This window comes from Orbicella faveolata, unplaced genomic scaffold, assembly GCF_042242905.1.
Source record: "Orbicella faveolata isolate gen_17 unplaced genomic scaffold, um_ofav_v1 contig_24, whole genome shotgun sequence".
NCBI classification, from domain to species: domain Eukaryota; kingdom Metazoa; phylum Cnidaria; class Anthozoa; order Scleractinia; family Merulinidae; genus Orbicella; species Orbicella faveolata.
This window is the reverse complement of record NW_028301552.1, coordinates 4495548-4520991: the sequence shown is the minus strand read 5'-3', so window position 1 is coordinate 4520991 and position 25444 is coordinate 4495548. Positions and strand designations below refer to the sequence as shown.

General features: G+C 39.6%; 1 protein-coding gene and 1 pseudogene across 4 annotated transcripts; one reads left to right on the top strand and one right to left on the bottom strand.

Moving 5' to 3' along the window:
• Positions 1–79: 79 nt before the first annotated feature.
• LOC110056347 (selenoprotein N-like) lies at positions 80–12344 on the top strand (annotated as a pseudogene). Its single transcript, XR_016208023.1, has 13 exons — positions 80–511; positions 2678–2839; positions 3607–3769; positions 4286–4463; positions 5196–5347; positions 5967–6008; positions 6231–6281; positions 7376–7545; positions 8356–8461; positions 9100–9203; positions 9807–9874; positions 10753–10851; positions 10983–12344. The product of XR_016208023.1 is annotated as a selenoprotein N-like (transcript).
• On the bottom strand, positions 11982–24623 carry LOC110056349 (AP-5 complex subunit mu-1-like). Of its 3 annotated transcripts, none has more exons than XM_020762815.2 (14): positions 24440–24623; positions 22588–22729; positions 22031–22132; positions 20971–21044; positions 20669–20744; positions 19990–20124; positions 19252–19332; positions 18510–18566; positions 18087–18344; positions 16934–17034; positions 16205–16293; positions 14506–14651; positions 13690–13786; positions 11982–12449 (listed from the first exon to the last, which is right to left on the bottom strand). In XM_020762815.2, exons 1-14 carry the CDS (start codon positions 24505–24507, stop codon positions 12355–12357), a joined length of 1521 nt encoding a protein of 506 aa, XP_020618474.2. In that variant the 5' UTR covers positions 24508–24623; the 3' UTR covers positions 11982–12354. The 3 variants fall into 3 exon arrangements, with proteins under 3 accessions (XP_020618474.2, XP_020618475.2, XP_089148298.1); XM_089292172.1 differs by lacking the exon at positions 11982–12449 and adding an exon at positions 13059–13584; XM_020762816.2 differs by lacking the exon at positions 19990–20124.
• Positions 24624–25444: the final 821 nt, after the last annotated feature.

Sequence of the window (25444 nt, the reverse complement as noted above, 5' to 3'; positions counted from 1 at the left end):
TGTGATTGGACAAAGTGAAAACACTGACCAATCACAAGGCGGTTATTATCATGGTACTATAAAAACCGCGCTGTTTCCCGATCTCCTCAAACCCAGGTTCTGTTACTAGGAAAACCGCTTCTCTTCCTAAATATCGTCGTGAGTTGTACGGCAAAATGCTGTCGTCCTGCAAAATTATAAGTAGGAGAAAATGAGTGCAGAAAGCGAAGACGCAGCTACGGCTGCTATGGAGAATCGTTCGAAGGCATCAACTACCGTCTACTCAGGCTACAAATGCGCTTTTTTCACATCATTGTTGGTCGCAGCTCTTGCTGTTGTTGTCGATCGCCTTGTGATAACACCAGTTTTGTTTGAGAGAACTCATTATGGCGATATCAGAGACACAAGCTCAATGTATGACGTGGTGGATGAAGAAGTAGTTAGCTTGTTTGTGACCTACGATGAAAACTTGGATAGGTTGCTGGACTTGTCAGAATTTGTTAAAGTTGCCAACAGAATTTTGCATCGAAAAGTAAGTAGTCTTATGTTGTCTCTTTCCTTGACATGAAAATATTTTTTTGCAAGTAATTAAGTTCTCTAACTCCCACCATTGCCTGATAGGGAAGAAGTTTTATCGTCAGCTGCTTCCTGTACTGTAACATGATCGCTTCCACATAAATACTACATTCAAGAGCTTAATTAATCTATTCAGGTTATTCATGCAGGATGTAGTACCTGTTAGAAATGCGTAATTAGTTTAATTAAACTTACATTGTTGTTCACTCTCAGGGGTGAGTGTAGCAGAGCCATCCCCCTCATGAAAAGATAATGCTGACATTTTGTAGTACACTGTAGCCTGTGAATCAGCATTCTCCCTCTCCCCCCCCCCCCCCCCACTTGCCACTAGATCTATTGAAGCAAGAAATAGCTCTCTGAATTCACTTTCTGCACCCCACCAGATCGAGAAGTCAGTCAGAGATATCATATTAGTAACACACCTACCACTTTTTCAGATTAATTAAACAAAATGTCCGTCTTCTGGATACAGATTGAAATCTCCCAGTCTCCAGGACAGGCTGTCAAATCTCTGCAGTGTGTTTCTCTACCACCTGTTTCTAAATTTTTGCAAAATGGACAATTTTCTCATCCCCACACCAGGAAAAAAAAATTTGCTCCAAGTGTCAAAAATACCCGTTAGGAAATGTCAGCCTCAAAGAATTAAATGATCAGGCTGCTATCAGATTGAGAAGGTAACACTTAAATAGCCAGATATGTACACCGAATACATGTATTACTATGATTATTCTTCAAACATGGTACATGTATTTCCGAACAGGTAGGAAAAATACTGAACAGGTGGATTTAACTCATCTGAGGTCCGTTCCAATAGGGTGTTATTATTGACACCATCTCAAACGCTCCTCCCCACAAGTCTGAAAGGCCAAGTTAGTAATTGCTTCTCCATTCTCTCTAATCTACTTGGCTCAGTTAAATCTGTAAGGGGGTCAAGTTCCCTGCCTGCATAGTCATGTACCAATGCATGTAGTTAACAGTATCCTTAGTTAAGGCTTCATCTAGCCGGTTCAAGATGTTTGGTTAGTAGCCAGGAGCATGCGAGAAAAAAGAGTGAGAAAAAAAGGTAAGGGGTTCTCTCCCTAACTTCCCCAGATCTGTAATCCCCTCATTGTTGTTCTCACTTTGTTCCCCTTTTGTTCATCCCCACAAACCAAGAGCCTGGAGCAGGCTAGGTTTGGGCAAGATCACAACTCAGAGAATAAGGTCTGTCTAAGGCCCTGTCCACACTGTGCCAGAGAAATTTGAAAATGGTGTTTTCACTCTGAAAATGCATCCAATGTTTTCCATCCACACTGCACTGGAGAAATTTGAAAACTCAACAAATACTATTAACATTCATCTTGGAATGCATTTGAGGAAAACTCAGGAAGGGAAATCACATGATTATTGTGACGCCGTCATTTTTGAAAACCTCCATTTTAAAAGTGTTTTCTGTCCACACTAAAATGGAAAGCTAGCATTTTCAAATTCCTCCAGTTTGAAGAGAGTTTTCAAAAAGCTCTTTTTTCGTGATGGATTAGTGTTAGATCTAAAGGTAGAACTAAAACTGCATTGTCGAATTTCTCCAGCATAGTGTGGACCGAACCTAATAGGCAAGTGGTCTACAGGGGTTTATAGTTAAAAATATCGAAGGTGAGTCAACAGAGGCAAACAATCTTAGTCATATTTTGTAGAATTCAGGGTCTGTTACGTAAATAATTCCAAATTTTGCCTATGCTTTCACAAAACTTACATGTAACCCTTCAAGAGGCATTTGAAACCACCACACAGATAAACAAATGGCTAAAATGAATGGAATTCGATGGTGCATTTTGCAAAAAATTCAAACTTCTAGTTGATGGATTTTCTTCATTTTTTTGCTACACATAGAAAATCGGTAGAGAAAATGATCCATCAAAAGAAAAATAGGGGTCATCGAATGTCCAAGATCATTAAATCCAGGCAAAGCTATAGCAATGGCCAACTTCTGTCCTACCATTGTTCATTTTATTACTTAGTGTGCATGCGCATCAATGCATGACGTGGCGTGTGAATTTGCGTGCACGAACGTCCTTAACATGTAGATCAAACATTGTTAAAAGGCGAACTCAATCAATGACGTTTTTTGTTTGTTTGAACCCAGGCACCTGCAGATGACCATCAGGTTGATGTTAACACTGTTGCATTTGCACCAGATTGGCCAGATACTGGCAATACAGCACAGCTAACCCTTACTTGTCATTTCACTCCCTTGGTTCTCTCCACGATGACGAAGTACTCAGACGATTCACAGAACACTGTCACAGTGAGTATTACATGTATAGTAGTTCCAAGAAATTGTGAATGGGTGTTCTATACTGTTAAGGTGTGGCTTATATATGTCTGACTCAGTATGAATAAAGATTTAAACAGGGGTTTCATCAGTGTTCAATCTAGAAATTAGTCAAAGTGGGTCATCTGTCCCACATGACATTTTAAATTGGGACATTTCAAAAATGGTCTGGGTCAAACTACTGCATATGATATTGAAACTTTGAAAAACTGCCATCATCCAAATTATCACCAGTATATTATTAATACATGTAGTTTTTATGCTTTTCACAGTTTTGATTCATTTATTGCAGTAAACAGTCAAGTAATCGTAGGCTGAACACTGTTTCATTAACATTTTCAGTGGAAAAGCAACTGGTTTCACTGGCGGGCCAACCTTTTTGAACTCATTCAACTTCCTTACAACAAAACCTTTCGTCTGGGTTGTTAAAGCAGGCAGGCAAAATCATCCTCAAAGCCCTTGTTTAAGATTCCAATATTCATTTCAAGGTCAAATCAAATTGATCCTGACCATAAGTTTTTAATAAGTGATTTAGTGGCCATTACTGGTGAGCTTTTTGATCAAGACCTCATTTTAAAGGGTTCTGCACAAATGTACCCTGTTTTAAACAAGGATTATATTTTCTTGCATGGTGTCATGAATTATATACATTTTTGCTATATGTAAATATTAAGAGCTTCAATAGGAGAGTGTGCAGAGGCAAGTTGGAAGTTGGAATCATATATTGAACATTCTTTCAGGGTAATGAACACCAATTGCAAGGGCTGAAGTCCTGGACAAATTGCATTGTTCCCATGGCAACATATCCTGTTACTGCATTTGCAGCATTTTTGCCTTACCCAGTCCTTAAGCCATCATTGGGCCAACCATGGTACATTGTTGAATCTATGATTGAGAAAAATGGTATGCACTAAGAATGATATACTCAAAAATTAATGTTTTAGACCGATATTGATGGAGTCAACTGCCCAGAGTGTCAGTTAGTGGTTATCTCTGACTCAGGGTACAACCCTTTAGAAGCTGTAGGTCACTATCTTTTCAAGTCAAACTAATTTCACTTTTTTATCACTACTTCTAGCCACAATATGCTCCAACAGAAATCCCCAAAAGCCTTAAGTGGCAATGTCAGAGCAATTAATCAGGTCGAAGGTGTAACCTGTAGTATTCTGCCTGGATGGTTCAGATTTAATGCGCATTCGTCAAGGGGCAATATACTACATCACCATAAGGCCAACATGCCCTCCTCATAGGCACAGGATCCCTACGTAGCTGAAAGCCATTTCTTCTTCATAACAAGTGTGTAAATGATAATTTATCATCACTGTGATGCAGTGAATTATCTGATGCAACCCTCTTAGATTATCTATTTTGGAACTTCCCCATCATCTGTTTGTTAAGTTATTACAAATTACATTTTAGGTCCAGGTTTGACCAGTAACCGGTACTACCCTACCCCTGTCAAAGGAAGACTGGCCATTCTTTATCAACTCCTCACCATATTTCATCCACGACCATTTCTTCTGACAAGATTTCCTCCACAAGGAACAATTGCTTGTGTTCGGGCAGAGAACCAGGATTATTTGGACATAGTTTTCAGGTTTACATAACTTTGTCTCTTATTTAATTATTATTGCTCCATGCATGTTCTGGTAGAACATTAGCTCGGGTTAAGTACAGATAGGTCTTTATGCAACATTCTGAGCACGCTTTGTTCCCATGGTAATAGACAAATTATTGCATGTTTGTTTTGATTGTAAAAGAGTTGTACTAAGCCTAAGGTCCAATGTACTTATAATAATAATTATGAATTTGTTGTGCACAAATTCCATATGGATATGTTCAAATGCGCATTACAATTAAAATACATAAAAAATGAATGTTACACGCTAAAAGTGAAAATTACAGCTTAAAAACTAAAATTCTAAACAGCTAAGTTATAGGTTAAAATTACAAGAAGAAAGAAAATTAATTTCATAGTGCAATTTCATTCGTAGAAAGAAATTGGACCTGTATTAAATGAGGTGTCTTGATTACTTTGTAATAAATTATATAGGTACATGCAGTTGTAAATTAAGCTTACAACAGCTGCTCAGATGATGAAAGCCTTCAAGTTCGTTTCAGTCTTAGTCTTAACTAATTTGATCTTATTTTTATCCAAATGGCCCATTGGTATTGACACATAAATAATGTGCATGTACTTTAAGTTACTAACAGTGGTACACAAGAATTAGTTAGGTGTACAACTAGCCACTCCCACTAGAAAGGGTGACAGCCAATTGCAGGTCATTACCATTAACATATTAAATAAGGTGGCATTTTCTCTCATCAGGGTGCATGCAGAATTTCAGTTAAATGAACCTCCTTTGTTGCCGTTTTGGTTCACGCCTGGACAGTTCTTGGGAAATATTGTGATCAGGAGAGATGGCAGTCATATACAATCTTTCCATCTGGCTGTGCCAACTAACAGAAGTCTAAACGTGGGTGAGTAATTACATGTATAATCGTACAGAAAGTCTGAAATTTTTATCTTGCTAGATATACAATGTAGGTGACTGATTTCCCACAACAAAAAAATTAACATGCAAAAAATGCTGTGAATTCAATGCAACCACACTGATTTCGGCCAAAAAATTATGGCCGTAAACATTGTCATAAAGAGAAATATTACTCACAGTTATATATAGTGATTGTATTGATCATGGGGTGGTGATAACTGATTCCACCACGGTCATTTCAACCACTGGTACAGCTGGCATATTATGCATTAGTATCACCCAACTAGTGGGCTAATGCAAATCTTGCATTTTAATTGGCTACGCTACTAGAGGACTATTAGTAATAGTCCTTGAGTAGCGAAATTGGCGCAATCGAGCGTGACGCTTTCTTTCGTTTTATTCCCAAATAAATATTTCTTCAACTTGCATTTGCTAACTTTATTATTGTCTTTTCTGTCCGACTAGTTGGGTGATACTAAAACAATTAGACCCTTCGCCCTCAAGGGCCACGGGTCTAATCGTTAATTATACTGTGTTTAATGATTTACTTCATTCTTGCAGAGACTGTAAGTTTCTAATGGCACATTTTCAATGCTTCGTTTCAGATATGGAATGGTTAGTGGAAGTCTCAGAAACAAATGAAGGGGGTAGGTTTTTCTGATAATTACTAATGTCAATTCCTTTTAGTAAAGAAACTTAAAAGGTTGTATAAAAATGTTGAATGCATACACACTTGATAAAGATTTGCTTTGGAGAGATATTTTGTTACCTACACTTAGTGTAATTAACACGTCAAGTCATTAATTTTAGTTTGTTGTTGTTATTATTATTATTATTATTATTATTATTATTATTATTATTATTATTAGAAACTATTGTAGAAGGCAGTGAGGGACCTGGTAACATGGAAGTTGACATTGGTGAGTAAATTTAATCTTTGAATGTTTTCCTCACAATTGATGTTAGTATTATTATTACATTTATTTGATCAAGAAGAACAAGGACAATCTAAGTTGGAAATAAGAATTTCATGAAGTACATTCTAGTCGTTTGTAAGATTTTATGATTATAATCTCTCCACAACGGCCACCTTAGAGACAGAGGAACATGCCGTTGTAGAGAGGTGACCGTTATGGGGAGGTAGGGCTGTGATGTGACTGTTTAATGCCTGTATTTTTTGGGAGTGCGACATTTCTATCTTAAAAAAAAAAAAACTTAAATGCTTAGTATAAAACCGTAACACAGTCAAAATAAATAGATTAACAGAAACCAAACAGGAACAGAGGCCAACAACGCGCGGTATAGATTAATTTTTGTAACATTTTGCAATATAATCTGGTGTTTTGTATGTACTGTTCGTCAGTCATTGTTTAATTTTTGGGGGTTAAAGTAAGAGTGAATGTATGGACTGTCCACTGGGACAAAAAAGGTATTGTAGAGAGGTTGTTTTGGTAGTTTGGGACACGCTTTAGTGGCCGTTGCTGTTGTGGAGAGGCAGTCGTTGTGGGGAGGTAAAAGTAATTAAGAGTCAGTAAATGTGTGAAGTGTCCCCTGGGGCAAAAAAGTGGCCTTTGTAGAGAGGTGGCTGTTAGCAGAGGTTCAACCGTATATGGATGCACATTCAATTCTACCTATATGTTATAGTAATCAAGACTTTTAATAATGAAAAGTTCAAAATATCAAGTGAGTCATTTCTTTTCTGAAATACGCAAATTTTAAGTCTTTTTTGATCAAGGCTCTATTCCTTGGTTGATGTCTTGATGATTATCTTTATTCTCATTAGCTCTCTGCTTGACAGTGTATGGAAATTCTAAGGAGATTGTAGTTGTTAGATCACTCTTGGAAATTGAAAGGTTGCACTGACAGCTACCTCGTAGATCTTACAACTGTATTTTACTTTAAAATGAAACAAAAGTTGTTTGAAACGTTACTTACTAGACTGCACAAATGAGGTATAAATTTTACCTTTTGCCCTGTTGTATTTTAAAATGATGTATTCAACTATTTTGTGTAGGATTTCTCCCCCGAATGGAGCTACATAGTACAGTGCCATCAGTTGCGCAAGATGGGAAGCAAAGTGATGGAAAAGGGACATCTTCCAGCCAAAATATCAAATGGGACAAAGAGATTTCTTTTCAGGAAGCTTACAGTGCCCTTGAAGCGAAATTCTACTCTTTCAAAAAGGTAATTGGCAACAAAAATATTCTGCGAAATGTGAAATGTTCAGCATGTCGCGAGCATGGGGCAAAGACGGAGAAATTTGTGTCCTGACGGGATTCGAACCCATGACCTCCCATATAGCGCTCTAACCACTGAGCAGAGCTACCGAGAGAGTCGTGGCGAGTGAGGCCATTTACAAGGTTCTGGTTGGTAGTTTTACAGTTTTAAATTTTCGCGCAAGGAATAACCAATCAGAGACTCTACGCGGATATTTTTAGACTACTTCATCAGTATTGAAGTTTCGAGATCCAGGCTCTGATCGCTAGAGAATAGAGCTTCTCGAGAGCGACCACACCAAACGTCGAGCCTACAGTCATGGACAAAAGTCTTGGGACAGATTTGCACTTTTGGCGCTTTCAGTTTGCCCACATGCCAGACGCGAATACAACTTCACCTGCCAAACCTCGCCCCCCACCCCCCATACAATGTTGAAAACTACTACCTGCAATTTCTTGTGATTTTTAACATTGTATTGGGTGGGAAGGGGGAACAGTAATGCGTTTTTAAAAGGAAAGCAGCGCTTTTTTCAAACTTCAGCAGTAAAAGACAGATAATTCGTTAAATTACATAAGTGTCCCAAGGACTTTTGTCCACGATTGTAGGTGGTCGCGTACGAGAGCTTAGACCATGCATGGGTTTTAAATTTTACCTCATTAGTATATGGTATCCGCAGAGACCCCCCCCCCCCCCCCTGCGCCAACGCCCATCTAAACCCGTGATTTGTTCGTTCCACCCGACCTTAAAACTCTATTTTGTACATTCTGCACGTTTCAGGTCCCTTACTTACCGTTCCAAGATGCTATTAACAGGGCAAAAGCAGAAAACAAACTTGTTCATCACATTCTGTTGTGGGGAGCTTTAGACGATCAATCATGCTGAGGTAAATTCATTTTGTTTGACCTGGTATTTTTTTGCGCCTTACAGGAGTTGTTCAAGTCGTGGCTTTTACTCAGCCCTACCCCTCTGCCTTAGACACTTTATACTATGCCATAGAAAATATAGCTCATCAGAAAACAGTAAAGCCCTTGTATATTCGACGGTATTCCACCCAGCCTTCCCTTCGTGCGCCACGCGTGTGTCCCATTGATTGTGCTGGCCACTGTGTTTTGTATTGCATGGTATACCGAGATGACGTGTTTATACCGAGAAAACACCAGTGACTCGTGGGATATTCCATAGTGTACCACGAGAGAGCGTTACATAACTAGTGTGTAGGGATGTTTTCAGAGTGAGTGAAAGAGTATTTTGTTGTTACGGTCACCTCTATAGTTAAGAAGCGAACAAACGAATCGACGAAAATTAGCAAGAGTTCAGATTTTCTGCCTTGTTTAACCAGCTCGCCTGCGCTCTCATCAGTTCTTTTGCGGTTTCTTCGGATTTAAACTAGCTCACATTTCGACAAGAGGTTTTTCTCGCATGTCCGCGTTCTTATAATGGTTATTAGAAGTTGAAGAAACTTTCCCGCTCGTTTACTTTAGCCTTAACATTATAAATTGTTTCCTTTTGTTTTTATCACAGGTTCAGGGCGGACTCTCCGAGATGGTCCCTTGGAGAGTTCGCCTGTAGTCCATCTATTAATGAAGAAATTCATCAGTACTTGGACACTAGTAGCAGAGCTTAAGGTTTGTAGCAAATGTCTGAATTGGTGAAGGAATAACTAATCCAGTTACCTTCTATACTGTGCAAGACGCGATTGTCTTATGGTTAGGACGGTGGCGTCTGGATCGCAGTGCCTCTCTCCTCTCTCCACCCACCGAAGTATTAATTTTTCTTGTATAAAAATGTTTTCCTCTTCCTTATGTCTTGTGCAGTTTGGGATTGTTCAAACTCAAAACTGAAGGACGAGCAATATAAACAGAAAACTTCATTAAGGAAAAGTCACAAATAAACTGATATCAAAATTCTTAGCTTAATCGGGCTTTGAACAACCCGACTCAGGAGTATAAGAATTGTTAAGCTGTTAGGACATGGAAAACAGTGAATTAAATCTTAGGAAATCGAAGTCCTGGACTGCACTTCTAGTCGCTTCATGCTATAGAAACCATGATAACCAATGATAACCGCCAACAGAAGAGGCCAGTTTGGCTCGAGTGTAACTTAAGCCATATTTTATATCGGAACTGCCAAGGCGAGATGACAATTGTGTTACAGTTTTTGGATTTTGGATTCTCGAACAAGAAACTTGTCACTGTATTAACGTGAACAACTCGATATTCTTTTTGCAGGATCTAGCTGCTAATGGTACAAACGTTGAAGTGACTGAAGCAGCTAAAGCACACTTGGATAGTTACAGGTATAAGCGCCATTTTATATCCTGATTTGCAATTGTTTAAATTTTGAACTCCTTTAAGAGTGGCCGCTGATGATGTTCATTTCAGCTCCGATATGACAAACGCACATACGTACTCTGTGCCGTGATTTTTTCTCATAACTGGCCATGCATCGGGTTTATGATCTCTCATCACAGCTCGATAAAATACCTCTTACCATCTAACATGTTCTGTCCTCTGCAGTTCGCCTCTCCGTTGCATTTTCAAACGAAAAGATAATCTCTCAGTCTTATTACATGGCCGCCTCGACGTTCTTCAGTTCTTTACACTACGCCAATTTTGGTTCTCACTTAGTCTAATGATCGTCGTTCTACGCTTCACTCGTGTTTGTGACCACGTGGTGGTCAGTCGCAACGACACGCCCCCCTCCCCCCCTCTCCCCTCCACTGACCCGTAGTAGTCATGATTGGCCACGGGAAGACACGTTTCAGGGTTCACCTTTCTTCTTTCTACTCACAACAGACGAAACATCCGTGATAAAATGACAACTTGGGTCACCGTAACTGGCATACAACTAACTGATGTGTTTTTACTACTGACAAACTAATTCATTGTTGATTTCAAGCCATGAGCATTAACCCCTTTTGAGAGCGAAAAAGACGAAAAGAACAGAACCTTGAGAAGGGGAATTTCTTCCAGGCTCTTGTATTCGTCGATCGTCCCTCTCATCCGGCGATTATTTACAAGTTTCTGCTCTTACCAACTCTGATTACCCCAGTGCAAAGCCATTGATCATCGCAACATACCATACTGACAACACCAGAAACATCCCTGTGAATGGGGTTTTGTACTCGAATTCAAGTAGCCTTTTCTGTAGCTAAATGAGACTTTTATCTCGCAGGTTTCCTGTGGAGTCTATGGTTTCTCTTCCAAACGGGACAGTTTTGTCAAGAATGAATGCAAATGATTTATTGGAGGGTTCATCAAATGCAGAAGAGAGGTAATGGTGTTAGGGTGATCAAACTCTTATTTTATATCTTTTCCAACTTGCGCTTGGCCTATACCTTTTTTTGAGAGCAAATTGTACAGTAATCCATCTACCTCACGGACAGTGTGTGTTTTTCTTTTCAGTCTTCCTACAGGATTTGCCGATGATTTAAGTTTTATGTACTACAAGTTTCTGGAGGAAGGTGTCGCTAAGGCCAAGCAATTTAACTAGATAATACAACAATAGAAAATAATGTCATTTGCAACATAGAGCTAGTTAATTTATTACGAAAGAAGAAGAGCGGTTTTCAATTGAGTGCCGAAAGTAATCAGACACTTTGGTTTTGGTTTTACTACAGTTTGAGATTGGTTCGAAATTGAAATCGGTTTGAAATTGGTAAGTAATTGGTTTGGTTTTACGAAACTCAATTGAGAACCGCTCTAAAGTAAATCAAAAAAGAGAAAAATACAATTTCTCGACACACGTTAGGTAGTTTAACTTATTGACGTGGCAAGAGTTCTTTTTAGGCCTAAAAGTGACAACTGCAGTCGCAGCGAAAAGAAAAGAAATTATAAAATAGTTGTAGCCAAATGCTAAGACAACTTATCGTCTGGCCTACAAATAATACAAATTAAAAATAAATCAAGAGAGGTATGGAGTATTCAGAATTATAAACGACATGTGATTATCGCAGGGCCAAAAGTCGTAAATGTAAATGAAAAGACAACTTTTATTAGAGGTATATAGCTTTAAAAAGGCGAGGTAGTCAGCTGTAAATTGTTTATGACGGGCTGTTTTTCCGAATTTGAAAAGCCATGATTTTTTCGGGGTTTCCTTTTATTACACGAATTAGCATGCCATGAGGCTCTCGTGTTTGGGATTCGCTCTGCTTTCCTATGTTGGTTTCACGCTTTCACGCAAGTGAGTTCACGGGCAGGACCCCAAACAAGAGAAACTTGGTAACCTAGGATGTTAAATTTTGGCTGTATACCCCGCCCCCTTAAAACCACCACTCATCGACGTTATGATGAGATCCGAGATCTTGTTGTTTTCCCTTCACTTTTTTACTTTTTTAGTGTAAAATTACTTATTATCCACTTTTTTTACTTTAAATTAACAGTGAAACAACAACAACAACAACGTCAAAGTGTACCAATATGCTGGTGTTGCCTTTTTTTTTATTTATAAAAACATAGTTAAATTTCACAATTATTATTTTACGTCTTTCCATTCGTTATGCTTCTCTAAATGACGACAACTTTACTAAACACAGGTCCTCTGTATGAAGGTTGTTTGATGTAACGAGAAACTTTCATGAATCGGGAAAAAAAAAATCTACTTTTACAAAGAACTTTCTTATTTTTCGTTTAATATCATAGAATTAACCTTTTAGGCTTTGCAATAATTTTATAATGTAAATTTGACATAATAAATTTGTACATGCAATGGAATGTTTTTCTATAAATTGAAACGGGAGTTCGTAAGTAAAATTTACAAAACAAGAAGTATTGTGTTCTAATCACTGTGGGTTAATTTCGGAGGAGGGAATGCAAACAGCGCCTCTCCATTTGTGTTCCATATCTTGTAGTCTGCCGACAAGAACTCGTACGCTAGGGAAAAAAAACAGCAACAACAATTATCCTGACGTGAAACAGACGGCTCTGTTGGAGCATTCAATTCTTTCCCCGCTCGAGGGGCGTCTGGGACTGGACACGAAAAATTCCATACTGATGACGTAACTCTTCCAAAATACTTGCGTGCCTCTGATTGGTTGTTCATGGCGCGCGAAAATTCAAGCAACAACCTCGATCCGAGGTTTTGACTCCTTTTCCTCATTGGTTGTTGAGGAGAGAGAGAAAGGAGAGCCTGGGATCGAGGTTGCAAACGCAACGCAGATCTCTGTAGATCCACGGCATCGCTATGGAGAATTGGACGTCTTCTGTCAGGTAGTGAGTATTAAACGCGTGAACAGTTCACAACAAATAGGAAATATAGCACTGTTTAAGTACAACTTCTCGAACCGGGCCACTTGGAAAAGAGTTAACCAATCAGAACGTTACTTGAGAACAAAGGATAGCGATCTTTTTCTTAAATGAACCAATAACACGAACAATAATTCTTGACAAAAACAGAGTGCGAGGAGTTGCGAACCTCTCAGGAAGTTTTGCCATTTGTTGATTGATTAGTTTCGATTCTAAATTTGTACGCTTTTCAACGGATTTGGTTTATAATAATAATAATATAATAATAATAGATTTATATAGCGCCATATCCATGGCTCATGGCGCTTTACAGTAAAAAATGTTATCAAAAATAAAATTTACATTAAAAATTTACATCAGTGATAAAAAGTTTCTAACAAATAAAATAGCTAAGCTGTAAAAATTTAGTTTAGTTGCCGCAAAATGAGTTTTCAAGCTGAATTTATGATTATGATAATTATGATAATTTGCCTTCAGGTAATGAATCTCCGTTAGAGTGTACATAACGGAGAGGAGTCGATAGGGTTATGTTTTGACGTCGGACAGACAGTTGCTTGCCATCACGAGAAGTCGCTACCAGTCCATGGTACTCAGTTTACGTCTTGATTGCTTAGCTGTCTTCTAGGTGCCCCGGTTCGAGTAGCTGCATTGTAGCTAATGATTTGGATGCGTGCTCCCCCCACACGAGTTTCTTTTTGTCAGGTTGCTCTGATATTTTGTCGGTCACGGTACCCAACAATACCCTTGTGCGGCATGGAGAGATCTAGAGAGATTAAATAAAACACAAAGATACCAGCCCAGAGCATAAGTGCGAACCTTTTAATGTGAATTTTTGACTATCGCACCGTAGTTTAAAAGATTAACTTACATATATTCAATCTGTATTTCCCGCTTGGAAAGACAACCAATGACCTGGGATCGATGGCACATTCTGAGAAAGTGAAATCTGGGATCTTGAAAAATACCTGTTCAACAAGTAAAGCAGGAAATTATGACGGACGAAACAACAGTTTTCAGCTACAAATCACTGATGTACCCGTAGCATGAAGCTAATGAAAAAGCAACAGAGCTTATAAATTGTTGGTAGGAAGGCGGAGCCGTGGAAATTTCCTATAGTTTGGAATGTCAGACTTCTATTCCAAAGTAAGCTCTTTATACGTACAATAATAAGTGGAGGGTATATAGAAATTCAAGTTTCGGAATTTTGGTTATGCACGTCATCAACAACACCGTCTAAATTAACGCCGTTAAGCATACATTTCAACCCCTATTAAACGACCACCCTCGGGGAAATGGATAGTGGCCGCCTAAAAGGGGTTGGCCGTTCAATAGAGGCAAAAACAATAAACCCTCATCGGGACTGATTACTGGCCGCCTAATAGGGGTGGCCGTTTAATTGGTGGCCACTTAATAGGGTTCAACTGTATTCCCTCTTTTCCTTCAAGCCTCTCTATTCTGACAAGGCCCTCACCCCCCCGCCCCCCCCCCCTTTCAAGAACTTCCGTGTCTCAACAGAACTCCCCAACAGACCACCGCTACACCCAAGATGGTAGGCAAAGGTGATTCATGAACAAGATCTCCCGAATCACTGAGTGAGTCTAAACCAGGCTACTGTCTACCCGTTATCAAAAGGTGTTGAAAATAAACTACGGTGCTCGTACAAGAAATCTTCTTAGTTACAGACCTGCGCGTAAGTGTTGATCCCTGTGCAGAAAGGATCCTCTATAAAGCTAGTTTGTTCATTGTCCGCCGTGGTCTGTTGTTTCTTCTCTCCAAAGTACACGGTCGCATTCAGCGACGCTTCAAGGGTTTTGGAGGGGAACTTCTGGCCTAACAATCAAAGCAACACTGTGTTACTTTTATTACTTAGTTCAAACGTTGTTGGTCGTCAGATGCTGGCAAACGAACTGTTGACAAGTCATATAACGTTTAGCTTTTTTAGTGGAGCTCCGTCGCACGACCACCCCGTTTTTACGACCAGGATTTTGAGTTCGTTGGTGGATGAAAAACAGAGTACCTTGAATTGTATTTTATTTGTGTTCTGCATAGGTAACATATGATTCGTGGGTAGCTACAATTTTTTGGTCACTTTTCTCCCTTTTTTTCCGCGTCTTGCTCGAACGGCTATGGAGGAGGGATTGCACTTACTCCTCTATTGGACAAACAGTTGACCGAGAAAGTGGCTATGTAAACCTAAAGGGTTCAACGACAATATTACAAATAATACCCACTAAAATACAGCTGTTATTATCACACGTTCAGAGGGCCAATAAAAATCAACCAATCAGGTTGCTCCATTGTTGGGCCAATACATTCCAAGTGTTGGACTGTATTGTTGGACCCAGTCCCAAATGATACCAAGCGACCACTATGCAGGTTTTCTTATCGTTTTATGGCTTACATCAAAGATATCCTTCTATAAGACACGTAAGAGATCCTTTTTTCCTTTTCTTGCAACTTTTTTCCCTTCTTTTGAATTGAAAACGCCAGACGTGGGTAAACACTAAGGCCCCGTCCACACTACACTGGAGGAGTTTGAAAACGGATGTTTCACTCTGGAAACGCGTCACTGAAATGTTTTCCGTCCACGCTCCGCCGGAGGAATTTGAAAACGAAGGTTTCACTCTGCAAACGCATCAAATGTTTTCCGTTCACACTACGCCGGAGCAATTTAAAAACGCAACAATCACCGGTCATTTTGGATTTGTGTTTGAGGAAAACTCGGTCAGGGAAATCACGTGATTATCGTGACGTCATCGTTTTCTAAAAGCCACGTTTTCAAAATGTTTTCCGTCCGCACTAAAACGCAAAGCCGACGTTTTTAAATTCCTCCGGTTTGAAGAGCGTTTTTGAAAAGTTCTGTTTTCGTGACGGGCTAGTGTGGACGGTATACCAAATCGTTGAAATAGAGCTTCGTTTTCAAATTTCTCCGGCGTAGTGTGAACGGGAGATGAGACGGCTGTCAATCGATCTGAATTACGCGCTTGAAGTAGAAAGTGTCTTATCAGTCCTCCCGTGATGGTGGTATTTTCTCAAAACATTTTTTTTCAGTCGTTCAGCAAATCTCTTATTAACCAAGCTTGCTCGGGACCGTGCTGAGAGAATGCCGGCTTTTGGTCTTTTTTGAACGGACCAGGTTGTGCTCGGTCCGTGCCGTATTCTCCCAATACGGCGCTAACGTTTGTAGTTAACAAGGTACATTTAAGGTCTGGTCCATGGTCAAACGAGCCGAAAGGCTCAATACAATCTGGGTTGACTATGTTGCCTCTGCACCTCTTCGATATCGCCCTGTAGCGATGAAATTACCCATTAACAAAAATAGAGACAAAGATATTTATTTTCCCATGGACACCAAAGAACAACACACATGCCAACAAACTGACCTATATCCCAAACCAGGCGTCTTTTATCAGGCGACAGTAATATGCCGCCAGTCGATGGACCAGCGGAATCCACTCGCACCACGGGACCTCTGAAATACAACACGAAAAGTATCTTCAATAAAATTGGACCCTCTAATTTAAACTCGGTTATTTAAAATTCCCCATTATATCCAACTCTAGCCCATTTCCCTTGAATTTGCCCTTGTGTTTTCAGTCATTTGGTATCGGCGTCTTCAAAATCGGTCATATCGAACTCCCCAATATTTCGAACTACTTTCTGTATCCTTTGGCACAAAATCAACTCCGTTTATTTGACGCCGAACCACGCTAGAACAGAGCTGAAAAACTGATTCGGACTTTTCAATCCTGTACTGTAACGAACTTCGTCCTCACATGTTCTCTTCCGACCCGTGGTCAATAGAAAAACAATGCATTTCATCTTGTTGGGAGGAGGATGAACAATGGACTCCCAAAACGGCTGGAAATCGAGCCTACTAATTGTCACGCCCAATCAGAACTTCCCGACAGCTGCTACGTCGGCTTGACTACTTCGGAAAATGTCATGTTTCTTAGCAACAACTGCCGTAAACCACAAGCTCGGGAGAGGGGCAGAGGAAGAGTGGAGCCGACTTTGAAAGGCGTTTAACGAGGCGGCTTAATGAAAACCAGTTTTTTATCATTACAAAACACACAATTATCATCGTTTTAAACCATGCAAACATAACAAACCTGTGAAAGAAGGGGAGATGAACCTCACAGTACTCAAACGAATTCTTGACCTTTTCGTTGAGCTTCAACTGTATAGAAACCTGCACAGAATTCGCGTCACCCTGCAGAAAAGAAGCAGAAGATATTAACACAAACATGAGCAGACTGACTTAAATTTTGCCAGTACTACAATCCTGGTCAAATGTCTTAGGACAATCCTTACTTTGGACCCCTCCCCCTCCCCCACCCCAATAACAATGTTGTCCAAATAGCAAGCATTCTGTCCGCAATTCAACATTGTTTGGGGGAGAGGGGGGCGGGAACATCTAACTAAAACTCGTAAAAGTCATTTCCTGGAAAGAGTAGAGAAGCATTTATGTTGCTGCCTACGATATGAACAAAGTGTCTCAAGGACTTTTGACACGGATGGTAGATCTCTCCATCAGCATATGGCAGATCGTTCCACAAATAAGTCAGATCGTTCCACTTTTAAGTAGTTAGATAAATAAAGATCGCCCCAAGATCCGCGAGTACCTTCGAGTGTAAGTTCTGAGTATTGATTCATGATCGATCACCATGATGAACTGTTGACGGAACGTAAGAGCATATGAAGCTCACTTCTTAAACTCATTAATAATTCATCAAGTTAAAACAAAGAAAATCACAACCGTGAAGGAGGTTTGAATACCCAGTCTTAATAAGCATAGATTTTGACGATTTTACTTCTCCGTTTACTCCTTAGTTTTTGTTTCGATTGAGAAGATATATCAAGCATTCCAGACAGTGTTTCATCGGCTATCCAAACACCTCGAATTTCGTCAAAAATACTCCGCTGCGCGTCGTATTTTCAAGTCTCTTCTCGGTGTTTGGATATCCCGATGAAACACTGTCTCTCGTGTTTGATATATCACATGACTAATCAGATGATGAACTACCGTGCGATCAGGCGGGTTTTTGTTCTTCTGTCTTTCTTTTTTTCTTCTGTCCCCGCTACTTTCTCTCGTGTGCACCAGCTTGCATACTATCCCTGCAACATGCGTCCTTGCGTACACAAGAAGAGCGCTTGTCCCCGCTTAACGTTCTAGCAACATGTCACCTGGAGCGCGCCGACCGTAAATCCTGATCCAATAAAGTGCAACCCAAAAGTGCCAACCAAGTGGCCAACGCGCCTTACCTGCATCTGATATATTCCTCTGACAGGCAAGCCATAAGGAGTCTTGGAAGAGTAGTGACACAGATGGAATGACTCTGTTGGTGGCCTGAATCTTACTTTCCTTCCCACCATCTCAGGTCCTTTGAGCATCTGTGACGGTTGGAATGAAGGGATCTGGACATGAGTGTCACCCTCGAGAACACAGGGGTGGACCACAAGGAAATCCAGGCATGATGACGTGATGTTTAGTGTGATTTCTGGAATTCCCTCCAAGTCAGCCTAGAAAACACAGAAACGTTAGCTTAAGTAAACGGTTATGAAATATGAAATGCCGTAGTAGAGGTTTTAACCTTTTACAAAAAAGAAAAGCTCAGTCACTAAGCAATACATTTGGACAATCCTGAATCAAGGAATCACATCATACAGCTACATATTCACACATACCCGGCACAAGATAATCCCAAAGAGTTCTCGCTCGTCTTGAAATTCCTTTTTAACGTGCTGAAAATAAAAAAGAATCAAATAAAATACAGCTCAACATATCAGTTTGGAAAAAAATTCCTCTGGAACCCAGGGTGTAGTTCCTGCTGATTCTTGACACACAAGAAGTATTACAACTATCTATACAGATGGTGTAATATATCTTTTACTACCAGTGAACTTTATTTAGCTCAGTGTGGATTTAATGAGTTCTGGAGGCGCTGTGGCCTCATGGTTAGTGCGCTTGACTCCACATCAAGCGGTCCAGGTTCAATTCCTAGCCGGGGACATTGTGTTGTGCTCTTGGGCAAGGCACTTTACTCTCACAGTGCCTCTCTCAACCCAGGTGTACAAATGGGTACCCCCAAATTTAATGCTGGGGATAACCCTGCCATGGACTAGCATCCCATCCAGGGAGGAGTAGAAATACTCCTAGTCGCTTCATGCTACAGAAAGCGGGATAGGTTCCAGGCTGATGGGCCACTTGGCTCGTATGCAGACTTAACCCTTGCTTGCCTTGCCTAGTTTTAATGGGTCGTTGTTGCCATGTTATGTACCTGGGTACAGACATGCTCTGTAAGAGCTCAAGAACACGACACAATAACAAAAGTCAGGATCTGAGCCTAAGATGTAGCACATCCAATTTGATTCTGATGTAGAGCTGCTGAAAAATGTTGATACATTTGAAATCAATTATTACTCTCACCTGGACAGCTCTGATCTCCTCTTTAACAGTAAACACAAGCTGCTGTTTTCCCCTGTACTGAACAGGCTTCCATGCAGGTTGCTATAGAAAGGGATAAAAATATAAAATTTGTATGTCTACATTTATGAAAACAGTTTTTATTTAAAACAAAATTTCAGCCTGGTGTAGGCATTTCATCCAAAGTAGACGATACAAAAATTCAGAGGATAAGTTAGCCTTTTTTCCCTCCACTCTCTTATGACAACATCTTCCCTTTCGCACTCTTCTCCCTTCCTCTTTTGGTTACTTAGCATGAGTTATCAGCATGACTCTTGGGTCTTTAGGAGTTGTAAAATCCAAGTGAGTAGCACTTTGCACCGAGCATGTAATAATATACATGTACATTACAGCATTTTAAGAACTTCAGGAAAATATAAAGTAGTTTAAGGCCTCCAAAAAACAAAATGTGTCTCAAAATTTTTTAAAGGAAAACAATTTCAGTGAGATCAAGTATAGTGCATGTTTGCAGTTAATTAATAGGTCTTTCTCACTTTGTTTACAGAATTGATATCTGATTTTTTTTATTTTGACTGTGGAATGTCTCCCAAGGTTTGAACTTTTTAATGAATGATTATGCTTGGAGATTTTGTGTTATGCCTAAACAACACACAAAAGGGTTTCTCTTCAAGCTTACCTTTAGTTCATTAAATTTTTTTTTTTAAGTTAAGGAAGATCAAGAGTTTGTTTAAGAGCACAAACCTTTCCTTTTTGAGGTACAATAATGTCTTTATTGTTGATGAATGATTGAATTGTTGTGAAGTTTGTATCAACAGGAGTACCAAATGGTGCTGATACACACAGAAACCTGTACAGCTCATTTACTTTAGACTGCAACTATCAAAAATAAATACCAACATTCACTATAGAAAGTCGACTCCAAAATAAAGCATTTATAATGCCTTTTTCAATGCCTAGAGAACATTCAAAATCATTTACTACTGAGTCAGCGCTCAAGCCAACGTTCAACAAAGGTACAGTTAACATTTTCTTACCAAAATTTCACTCCTCTGCATCTTTGACTCTAATTTATTTAGAGAGATACCACAATAAACTGTACAGGAAAACCCCATTAATCCAGTTGACAATGGGCCACATAAATCCTGCTGTATTAACAGGGTGGCCACAAGGCAGATTTGTCATGAAAATTGTCAATGGTTGACCAGAATAACAGAATGAATTGAAAGTCATGAAATACATTAAGAAGACTTCATGTTGATCAGTCTCATCTACTAAAAAATCTTCTTTGGAATTTGGCAAATAATAATATCAAGTGATTTCTCATTCCACTACTGCAGTGCCACTTGGTTTACAAAACTTACATAAATTTGATATATACATGTACATGTACACAGAAAAATACAGGCCATGGACCAAATACCTGTTCATTAGAAGTCCAGCTGCCAACAAAGTCCACCATAGAATGGAGTAAAGAATATCCCAGTGACACACCAGGCCTTTAATCATAATAATTAAAAGTTAAATTAATTTTGACACAAATATTTCAGTTATCAATGTTTTACATGAATTTGTAGAGAGAGAGACAAAATCCACAGTGCATCCATCATGACAAAATAACAGTTGGTTTGATGTTTTTATCGACTTTATTGACTCACTCACACCCTTGAAATTCAAACTAAATCAACCCAAGTCTATAAACACAATGTATAGAATATTACATACAGTTTAACAAGCGGTGGTTTTCCATGTGTCAAGTTTCCTTCCACCAATGGCACACATATAAACACTAAACCAAACTAAAAACAATGCAGATCACAAAGCAAATTTAACACTACATGATCATCACTCTCATTGCATCATTTAATAACTTTATAGACAAGCTATAGAGAGCAGTGCCTGCAAATTGCCTGTAATAATATACTATTAGGGTGCAACAAATAACTTAGTTTATATTTATTTATTTAGTTAGTAATGTATGACAGAAAACTTATGCCGGCCACACACCAAGTCTTGTTCCTTTTGAAGCCATTACTTGGGTTAAATGTGGTTCAAGAAACATCCAGAACCACCACAAAGAAGGTCACTTTGACATTCTGAGGGAAGGAGAGGGGAGAGTTTCTATAGCCAAAGTATTTAAAGGAAAGTGTGAAGCTAACTAAACAGAAACTGAAATTTCCAGTGCCAGGGGTGGAGGATTGATTCAAACCAAAAAAACCCTGCTGTCGGCAGGGTATCACTTTCTTCCTAACGTATAATGATTGGGAAAACATTTTCTAGTTGGTGTTCTGTTTTCAGAAACTTACTCATTGATAACTGGAGCATCCATTAACAAGGAGTGTGACCAATCTACTTTCTTGGCATTTAAGGGTGCTTAAATAATTATAGTTCTCACCCATAATATGACTACGAGCCTAAGTTCTCTTTGGGTGAATATTCAGCGAGGTCCTGCCAATTTGCATTCATTTGACTAATAGAAAACGAAGGAGACTTTATGTAGCCTTGGCTAATAAGTGTTTTGCTGCAAGGATCGTGCATAGGCATGTTAATGCACCCCAAAACTTACGATTTTGTCCACCAATTTTAGCCAAAGAAGAAGTCAAAAAGATTTTTAACTTTAGGATCTAGTAATGGGAATGAGTGTATGAGTGTGTTCTGTCAGCAAATAGACACTGACAATCAAAGAACCAGTCAGCTTCCCAGATTGCCATTAGATCTAGAAACATTGTGAGTGGCTCATGAAATGAATGTAATTATTATTTTTTATCACTACATGTAAATGTACCTTTTCTATTGCAACAACAGGCCACAGAAAACCTTCTTTCACTCTTACTTCATGGACAGGTTTGTGCTCTGGCTTACTACAGGAATCAACATCTCTGTCAAACTATGAAACAAAAACCAAATGTGATAATAATTAGTAATTATTGTAATTACACCTACCAAAAGTCTCATTTAACAGCCACCAAGAACTAATAGGAAATTTACTTATTTTAAGTATCTAGTAAGACAGGGCTTGAAATTGCGACTGCTGGGGTCGCCATTGCAACCAGTCTTTTCTCACTGGTGACCAACTTTTCATGCTTTTCACTAAAATACTTATGCTGGTGACTTAATCTGAAAACTTAGGGGCCAGCTGGCCCCAAATTTTTTTTCTAAGAGTTGAGTCCTGAAAGAGTATTTCATGGGATACAACTGTAAATGTACATGTAGAATAATTGTGAACTGGAAAGCATGTTACTGATCCTTTGCTCTATTCTTAGTTGAATAAACTAACAACTTCATTTGTCACACAAGTCTGAATGTCTTGCTACTGCCGCATAGTATGTTTGTTGTACACACCTCATCCTGGTAAGTTCCAAGTTTCCTTCTTAATCCCAATTCCTTCAACACAGCATCACCAAGTTCTTGATCACTTGGGATTGGTGTTAAACTGCTTCCTTCCTGGTACAACCCTGCTCGCCGCTCAACAGTTGGAAAACGCCTTCAGAAAGTTTTTCAATAATCAAATAATTCTGGTAAATATCTCATAAGCTGATGGACAACATTCACATTAAATGGTAAATGATATCAATAGAGGAGGTGTGGAGAGGGGTGCATCTCTGGGATTCTAACCTAAAATGTAACTGGATATTGCCAGACAATCTTCAGCTACATTTTACAACCCTATAGCAAAGATATCTAAGTGACGTCATTTTTGTTATTACTTGCCTACTAGAGAACTACTGACTGGTGCACAAAAGATTCTTTGATATAAAATGTTGAACATTGAAATAACAAAACAGTGTTTGTAAACAAATAACTTCCCTGTTCTGGATGTCGACTATTGGGATCATGTGTATTTTGTGCACCCCTCGACCGATATATTGGTCAACATATTGACCGACACTCGACCGAGGTATCGGCCGATATTTCGACTGACACTCAAATGATATGTCGGTCGACATATCAATCGACACTCGGCTGATATATCGACTGAGATATGTCGGTTGACATATCGGTCGATATATCGCCCGACACTCGACCGATATGTCGGTCGATATGTCGATTGAGAGTGGTTGTCTGATTGTCGGCCGACATGTCGATCGATAGGCTACCGACATTCCCCCGATACTTCAGCAATACTGGTGATTGTAGCCTGCGTCACAGACGTAATTTAACCTAGGTTAGTAACCTTTTGCTGAGCAGCGCAGATATCCCTGTTTTACCCCCCGCTTCTCAGAGGCTTCTTTATATAAACCTGGCATAGTCAATCAAAAAACCGAACTAAAAATCAATCAAGCTCAATCTAACCCGATGGGTTGGATTGTTTTTCGATTGGTTCGGTAATCGAACATCATCGAACTGGAACTTTTCGGTGAGTTCGATTAATCGAACTCGTGAGTTCGATTACCGAACTCAATCAAACCAATCGAACTCAATCAACGCGATTACTTCGATTTTGTTTGGCAGAAAGACAAAACGCATCCAGTTTTAAATGAATCGGAAAGATCTGCCTCTAGCATGTATTTGAAGCAGTTTGACAACTTTTAAGGTTGACCAAAAAAGGATGAAATGCGCATAACTTATACATCTGACCCTGCCAGTCGAAGCTTTTGACTTATATTATACGACAGTCGACCGATATACCACCGAATATCGACTGATATTCCACCAACAGTCAATGGTCAAGGTATCGGCCAAGTGTCGGCTGCTAGATCGATTGACAAATTCCCTACCCTATGATCGTATCCAAGATATGTAATTTTTCAGAAATCCTAACGCTACCACAGAATGAGTTGGTTTGAAAGTTGTTTTAAAAACATTTAGTTTGGATTCCTTCAATTTCAAGTGTCAATATTTACTACTCTCCAAGTAGACTATAAATTATTGACCCAACTAATCGGTTTTACACTAAATGATCTGATGTCTTGTTACAGACCGAAGTTCACCAATTTTTAGACTCTTTCCCAGACCAAAGTCCTTTTTCAGTATCAACAAACAGAAACTGAAGATATTCGTGTAATCCGACTTATCTATCTTGCTCATACAATGTTCTGGTGTCGTCATGTTACTGAATGATCTTCGTTCATGTAGTACAAGTGTACTAAATCAAGAAAAAGCCTTCTATAAATAATCAAGTCATGAAGTCCCGTAGTGATCAGATGAAAGCTATTTCTAGACTATCGCCAAAACACGCAGCCCATAAGCTTACCTTGAGAAGAGAACACATTCAGACTCAGTATTAACAGCTGAAAACACCCAAATGCCTCGCAAGCTCATTGAAAAAAGTTTTCTCTAACTTTAACACCGGAAGACAAACTTCCGTCTTAGACGTCTCAGATCAGCAGACTGTCCGCCATTTTGGTCATGAGTGGACTTCGAACCTAGTCCTTTTCTGTGTCTTGCTACTGAAGGTTAGTGAAGGTCAAGATCGAGTGACAGTCACGCATTACAAAAACATGCGAATCCACAGTCCATTTCCGGCTTCACTGGGGTGCCATCAACTGCACGTCGCATTATAGACAAAGCAAACCTTGCTATTATGCCACAATTCCGCAACTTATCTTAACGTTGGGCAGAAAAAAACAGAATGCAACCCGAAATTGTCAGGCATTAGGCAGGTTAGGTTACATTTTTGGGTCAAAACAGGAAAGTACATTTGATAGGTTTAGTTTTTTCAATAACAAATGACACATGTCTTCCGGAATTGGCCAATCACAACTCGTGATCTCAAGAAACCTTTGAACCCACTGTTTCGAACTTGGTTCCGAACGCAATAAAATCTTCACGAGAGTGCTCTGCGAGACGTTTGAAATTCAGCAGCAGAGATGGAAGGTCCGACAGTTGTAAAAGGCAACTCAGACGCCGTGAAAAATGGCATTTGCAAAGGCGAAGTCACTGCTAATACAACCACAAAAGAGGCAAACGGATATGTTCCAAAAAAAACTGCTAAAAAGTCTGCAGCTCGACGGAAAACCGACCTGGGAACAGTGTTCTCGCTGCTGTGGTGCAGTTGGTTCGTCCTAGAATGCCTGTTATACTACGTTGGAGTAATTTTCGTCGTGGTAATCCCCTTGTTTCCAGTATTGGCGGTTTTTTTCCTCCTGAAGATGGTCGAGCGAGTTGTGGTGAAGTTGACAAGGGGCGAGACCGCGTTGAGCGGGCAAGACGCCGCTTGGCAACAGACCAGGGACGAAAACCGGCTCGCTATCAACGG

What these genes read in the sequence shown, in the direction of transcription:
- LOC110056349 (XM_020762815.2), bottom strand. Translation starts at nt 24,507, where the DNA reads ATGAGCTTGCGAGGCATTTGGGTGTTTTCAGCTGTTAATACTGAGTCT. An exon ending in TTGGGATTATCTTGTGCCGG is followed by an intron (nt 18,345 to 18,509) that starts GTATGTGTGAAT and finishes TGTGTTTTCTAG; the next exon opens with GCTGACTTGGAGGGAATTCC. An exon ending in ACGCCTGGTTTGGGATATAG is followed by an intron (nt 14,652 to 16,204) that starts GTCAGTTTGTTG and finishes TTTGATTGTTAG; the next exon opens with GCCAGAAGTTCCCCTCCAAA.